The following is a 6,972-nucleotide window of genomic DNA, read 5'->3' as shown; positions in this document are numbered from 1 at the left end:
ACTGATTTGAAATCATGAATAGATGAGACAGTATCAGAAGTAAGGTTGGCAATCAGAAGTGATCAAGAACTCAAATTGTTGGGAAACGCTAAAGCCGGTAGATATTTTCAAAGAGCTCAGGAACAGAAAAGCAGACAGGACAAAATTTTGAATAATGAACTTATTGAAAAAAGAAAACCAAATTGAAACACTGAGAAGCAGATCGGGAAGAAAATGTCTAAATTCTTAAACATGATGTAAATACACTCCTAGCAAATTTGAATGAATATCAAATAATAATACACCAATGTATGAAGACAACAAATATATCCTATAAACCCCTGGATGTTTCAGCCCTAAAATTCCCAAAATATTCTATTGGTGACATACTGGGAATTACTTTACAGATGAAGGTTTTAAACTTAATGGGCTACTATCCAATGATTCTAAGTACTTTGTGCCCCTTGACATGGAGGTTCACTACCAATAGGTCTAAATCCTTTGAAATCAAATGTTCAAAAATTAATGGGGGACATTTGGAACAACTAAACTAAAATATCTAATGAAAATGAATGTGAAGTGAACAAATGATATAAATCAAAACATAAGATGATATAGATGACGAGATAAAAGTAAATAAGAGGCTTTCAAAGAAAAGAAACAATAAATATATGAAAGGGTACTCACCTGATTACCTTCTAGTTAATCCCCCAGACGTGTGACATGACAACAGATGTGATGTTCGACGACATCATGATATCAGTTCCATCATCATTGCATCATCATCTTATCGCATCACATCTGCAAACCCTATCCTAAAGTCACTAGATACCTCTAAATATTTCCTCATCCCCCACTTTCTTACACTACAGAAAAAATATTTCAATTTATGGATACTGACATATCCTATGATCGGAAGAAATCTAAAATTACTCTTATCAAATTTCTATCTATTTATTTCAGTGCTGACTAATGCATGACTGAGAAATTATTGCCTGGGGTTTTATTGAATTATCCTCCATTTTATGAAATAGACTCATATTATCAAACTTTATTTATATAGTGTGAAAATGAGATTATATTTTTTTCCCGAGGTGGGGCCCGCAGTGTGACGCCCACCACACAGACGGATGCCGCCGTGATTTGCCCGGGAACGGCCCGAAAAACGCGACGTCGCTGCCATACAAAATCGTCTCCGGCGATTTATCATCTGCAATTGTTCTAAGCGTAATCTCTACGAAGAGATCTTGAATTGTTCTTTCAATCGACTTTAGACTATCAACAGATTTGGAGCCGATGCCGGGCAGTATTCTAGTCTCAGGTAGTTGTTTGTTGTGCTCTATCACCCCTCTCTTTGTAATTTCTCTGCAAAGTTTCGGGTTTGAGTCCGTTTCTGGCTTTTTCTATGTTGCTCAGTGCTTGGTGTGGAGGATCTTCCGTCTCTGGCGTCCGAACCGAGCGTGGGCGGACATGGCCAATTCAGTTTAAAGCGTGAGTGCATTCTAATTTGCCGAGGCAATGTGGCTCATTTTGTGATATTCTATGATGGATTTTTGCATTTTGCCGTCGCAGTTGTCATGGGGAAGGCTGAATTCCAAACAGACGGCAAGGGGGATTTTTCCTTGTGAGATAATTATCTTGCATTTTATCACATTTTTATGGCCTAGAAGCTGGTTAATTTGACGTTGTTGTGAAATTGGTTCATGGAATGTGATTCAATACTTTTAGACATTATCTCTTAATTGATTTAAGGTAATCTTTTTTGTTCCATATAGAGTACCTACCTATGTTTTATTACTGGACTTGATTCCTGAATTTAAAAAATTCGGTACTTTTTTAGCATTATGTGTCTCATTTTCTCAGTTTAAGTCTAATCAAGCGTGTTCTTCTTTAAGGTTCTGCCTCGATTCCTTGGAATTTGAAAAAGAATCATATTCATTGAATGTTACAGATTGCCTGTTTATCAAGCAAAATTTTAACAGACGACATCTTCTTGGCGACCCCACTTTTTTCATGTTTCATTCTCTTTACGCCATTAGATCTGGGATGCACAAAAGCTACAAATTGATCCCAATATTTCATTTTTATTCATAATCAGGAGAGCTAAAATTCATATTTGATCATGCGGTACTGGATCATGGGAAAGACTCTGTGAATCTCCCATGCTTTTAGTTGTTTTTGTACCACTATCACATTCAAGAATAAAGAAAAATAATACATATTGTCCCATATCTATGCAGCCCAGTTTTATCAGTCCGTGAGAACCTGAGATTGATTCTTTATGATGCTGCGGGTATCGAGATTTCTCGTTCAGGTCATATCTAATAAGCCCGCAGCAACTTCGTGGTTCTCCCTCATTTTCCTTTATTAAAGTAACTTGTCGAAAGAAAATTTTCTGACAGATGTCAAAACTATGGAAGTAGTGGAGAAGAGAAACTGGGACTCGTTCTTTCCTCTGGAAGGTGGTGGACGCGTCCACTTAAAACTCCAGTTCACACTTAATGCAGACGAACTCAAGCGAGTTAATGAAATGGTTGTAAAGCTTCATCATTTGTATACTTCAAGATTGGATATACCTCAAATATACTAACTAATTCTGTCTTTCTTGAATTTACTTCATAGAGGAAGGCTGCGCTCCAGAGGAGACGTGTGGAAGCTTTAAACTCAGAAAGAATAGCTGGTACTGTCACTTCATTCTTTTCTTGTGCCAAAGAATTGATCCAGGCTGCAAGATTTGAGAAAAAAAAATTATTCAACAGTTAAATTTTCCAGGAAAATATTTTTCTCTCGATTTTTATGGAAATAAAAGTAGCAAATTTCTGACGTAGAAAAGTTGATTATTTCAGATTACATGGCCAGGGATAAGATGGTCGTTGCGTCACCATCTCAAGAAACCCAACAATATCTGGAGTACCATCCTGAAAAAAATGCCCGACAATCTGAAAGACATCCAATAGATCCACAAAAGCCTGATGACATCATGACACCAGAAATGCAGAAGTATGGGCATGACATGGAAATAAATCCTCAAAAGACTGAAAAGCAATTGAAGGTTGATCCACACATTGCAGAGCAGTTTTCCAACCTCAATGTACAGGAAGATGAGAAACCTAACATGCAAGAAGAAATGAGATTCTCCATAGAAAATAAAGAAGTTTCATTATTTTCTGGTGATCAGATTGAACTCAAGGATGGTCCAAGTTCAGAAGAAACCACTATTCCTGGGTTGAAAGCCCGGGAGTCTATTGCTTCTGAGGAGGATGTGGCAGCATCTATATCCCTCAAAATCACAGAAGAAGTTGCAAAATCCAGTGCTTTTCAGGGAGGAGATCATCAGATTGGAGTCCAAGAAGTACCTCATTCGGAAGAAGCCAATATTCCTCAGCCAAAGTATGGGGAATCCATTTTTTCTGAGGATGATATTTCAGTACCAATATCATCCGAAATCACTAATGAAATAAGAACATCCAGCCCTTTCCGAGAAGGAGATTGTCTGATTGAAGTCAAGGAATTCCCTCGTCCAGAAGATGTTACTCAGCCAAAAGCCTGGGAAACTATTCTTTCTGAGGAGGATATTGCAGCTTCCATATCCCTTAAAATCACTGAAGAAGTTACAAATTACAGATCTTTGGAGGGTGGAAATCATCAGATTGGAGTAAAAAAATTAAATCGTTTAGAAGAAACCGTAATTCTTCCTCCAAAGTCCTGGGAGTCCATTGCTTCCGATGAGGATAGTGCGGCTTCCACACATCCCAAAATCACTAGTGAAAAGAGAAAATTCAGCTCTTTAAGGTATGAAGATCATCAGACTGGAGTCAATGAAGTCCATGATACTGAAGAAGCTATGATTCCTCTGCCAAAAGCCTTGGAGTCTATTGTTTCTGAGGAGGATGTTGCAGCATCCATATCCCCTGAAATCTCTCAAGAGATAAAAAAAACCAGATCTTTGCAGGGTGGACATCATCAGCTTGGAGTCAAGGAAGTCCCTCGTGCAGAAGAAGCCACTGCTCAGTCAGAAGCCTTGGAGTCCGTTGGTTCTGAGGAGGATATGGCAGCTTCCATATCCCCCGAAGTCACTAGAGAAATGACAAAATCCAACTCTTTCCAGCGTGAAGATTATCAGATTGCAGCAAAAAAAGTGCCTCAACCAGAAGAAGAGATTATTCCTCGGCCACAAGCCTGGGAGTCCATTGTATCTGAGGATGATATTTCAGCTTCCGTTTTCCCTCAAGTCAATCAAAATATAACAACATTGAGCCCTATCCAGGGAGGAGACAGACAGATTGGAGTTAAGGAAGACCCTCGTTCAAAAGAAGCCATTACTCCTCTTCGAAAATCCTGGAAGACTATAGTTTCTGAGGAGGATGTTGCAGCATCCATGTCCAGTGGAATCACTCAAGGAATTACAAAATCCAGATCTTTGCTGGTTGAAGATCATCAGATTGGATCCAAGGAAGTCGCTAGTTCAGAAGATGCGATTACTCAGTCAAAAGCTTGGGTGTCCATTGTTTCTGATGAGGATATTTCCGCTTCTGTAACCCCTAAATCCACTCAAGAAACATCAAAATCTAGCTCTTTCCAGGATGGGAACCAAGGGAAATCTTCCGCTCGCAGTGTAAAGAAAATGATAAGTGCATTTGAAACCATTAAGTCACAGGTAATACATACTAATGTCTTTTAAATTTTTATGCTTTCTTTAACCCCTTATGCTAACTAACTAAAATTTGAAAAGCAGGAACCAAAGTTACCCGTAACTTCTTCAAGAAAAACATGGATGAGAAGGGTCGAGGGGGTAGATTCTCTGAAAATAAGGACTGAGCTGGCAAATGTTTCCGCAGTGCTTGCAAAGTCATTTTCAACCGGATCTCTGTCTGGTATGAAAACGCCAGCGCTGGATTTAACTTACACCCGACCACAAGAAGAAGAAAAATATTGCACTGTTGCAACAGAGAAGAACACCAAGCCAAATGTTTTTGAGCCGGGAAGTTATCAAAATCCTGAGAAACAGGCTGCTGGGAAGTATAAATATATCAAAACTTCTTATGCTTCAACATTACCTTATTGCGAGGAAAAGGACGTTCCCTTGGATACAGTTCAGACCAAAGAAGTGGTAACTTTTTGTAGTAATTTTAATACCGCCGAGACCGTACAGAATTCCTCGGCCCGTGTGGACAAAGGAGGACCTTTGGAAGGTGGCATTTCATACCCTGAGAGTGGGATGAAGAAACTTGATTCAAAAGGAACCCTAGATTTTATAGAGAAGATGATAGATAAGGTCACAGAATCTGAGTATCTCAGGAAATTTGACTGTGAAGAGGTTGCTCGCAGCAGCCCTGCTGATAAGTTGGAAGAAGATCTCTTTGTTGACCAAAGGTTATCAGGACAAAGTGTGATTGACCCAGATTATGAAGAAAAGACTTGCAGTTCATATTTGCATTCCACGCTTGGGAATTTCACTCTTGGGCTGTTTAAAGATGATTCTTCGGACTCTAAGATTGATATATTAGCCTATTTTGATGCTGGACAGTGTTTGATCGGCAGCCATGGGAACCATATACCTAGACACGTTTGTATTACTTCTGGGAGCAAACAGTTGAAAGATCTTCTCGGATATCCTCAAATCCATTTATGAGGATGTATGCGAATCTTCTACATTAAAATAACCTATACGACAGGTTTTGGGGGACTCTTTTTCTTTACAGTGTGGAAAAAATGAAAGTCTTCGGGGAACCGTCTTACTTCTTGAATTCAAGCGGTGGACTTATTTTTATTGCACACCTTGAAATTCTGTTTCTGGTTTCTTATTAAGAGATTATTGCACCGACCCGTTTGAGTATGGGTTCGCGCCGAAGGTAACTTTCTTATTAGAACCTATTGATTTATTTTACAACTTGGAATTTTGTATTAGCACCTTATACCTCGGAATTATTCTTCCCACTATACTTTTGTTTGACAATTTTTTGCTGTATTTGTCTCAAATAGCGAAAACCAATCGTTATATCACAGTTTCATGTGTTAAGTTTGCTCGAATCAAGTTTTTGATAAATATATTTCAGAGTCGTACACAGCCTCACTTTAACCATCGTATGAGGAAAAAAAATGAGATATTCACTTTAAATAATGTGGATTAATTGAAAACTAATGTTAATTTGACAAGGGTATACTTTTAACCAGATGTTTCCTTGAAAGCGCCCACTGGTCAGTGGTCAAATGCAACTTCTACAAACCATATCTGATTTTTTTCTTGGCAGGTCGAGTGAGTTCCTAACCCACAGTACGATGAAACCTGAGTGTGAGCTCTCAAGAGAAGTTCATAGAATCTTGATTTTCAGGTGAGAGGCATTTCCACGACAATGATTTATTAACGAACGTATCTTTTTTCTGTTCAAGAAACATGAATTCTCACAAATTCCGTCCTCAGTAACAGATTTCTCCTTTGTCCCAGCTCTGATTTCTCCTACATAAAGCAGAAGATAGAGCAAATGGAAACCGGCGGGCGATTCTTTCTCGTTTGCCGAGAGCCATTCTCTCAATAAAGCTGGCATGGCTACTCTCCAGGGCTCTAGACGCGGCATCTTCCATTCATGCCCTTGGCTGCATTTTATCCATCGTCGTCGGACTCTGTATCTTCAACCGCCACCGTCAACTGAGAGAAGCCCAGCCGCTGCTGTCGTCTCTAGAGAGTGACCCCTGTTAAAGCAGATAATGATGACAACACCAAACCCCGCCAACAAGTCAAGATACGAAATGATACAGATCAGCATCGAGAAGCCAACACGTCTTCTCCAGAAGCTTCGAGAGCCTTGCACGTTTCCAAAGCTCAGTTAACTGAACCAGGGTTAGCTAACCCTGGTTAAGTTATGAACCGTTGTCTCTTTAGGTCTATAAATAAGACCCTTGTGTATCATTCAAACTCACTCTTTACAACATTCGTAATATACTTCTTCTTCTTCAGTTCTTTGACTACTCTCTTCGTGGTACTTCTATCACTTC

General features: G+C 39.2%; 1 protein-coding gene across 2 annotated transcripts; it reads left to right on the top strand.

Moving 5' to 3' along the window:
* The first annotated feature begins 1,093 nt into the window (after positions 1-1,093).
* LOC144703725 (uncharacterized) lies at positions 1,094-6,933 on the top strand. Of its 2 annotated transcripts, none has more exons than XM_078575972.1 (10): positions 1,094-1,300; positions 1,396-1,470; positions 1,552-1,603; positions 2,220-2,293; positions 2,382-2,512; positions 2,602-2,659; positions 2,826-4,636; positions 4,715-5,831; positions 6,231-6,311; positions 6,425-6,933. In XM_078575972.1, the coding sequence occupies exons 1-8, from the start codon at positions 1,276-1,278 to the stop codon at positions 5,609-5,611; spliced, it is 3,123 nt and encodes a 1,040-aa protein (XP_078432098.1). In that variant the 5' UTR covers positions 1,094-1,275; the 3' UTR covers positions 5,612-5,831; positions 6,231-6,311; positions 6,425-6,933. The 2 variants fall into 2 exon arrangements, with proteins under 2 accessions (XP_078432098.1, XP_078432099.1); XM_078575973.1 differs by having other exon boundaries at positions 6,407-6,933.
* Positions 6,934-6,972: the final 39 nt, after the last annotated feature.

The sequence above is a fragment of the Wolffia australiana genome, chromosome 5, assembly GCF_029677425.1.
Source record: "Wolffia australiana isolate 7733 chromosome 5, ASM2967742v1".
Lineage (NCBI taxonomy): Eukaryota > Viridiplantae > Streptophyta > Magnoliopsida > Alismatales > Araceae > Wolffia > Wolffia australiana.
This window is presented reverse-complemented; position numbering and strand designations above follow the sequence as displayed.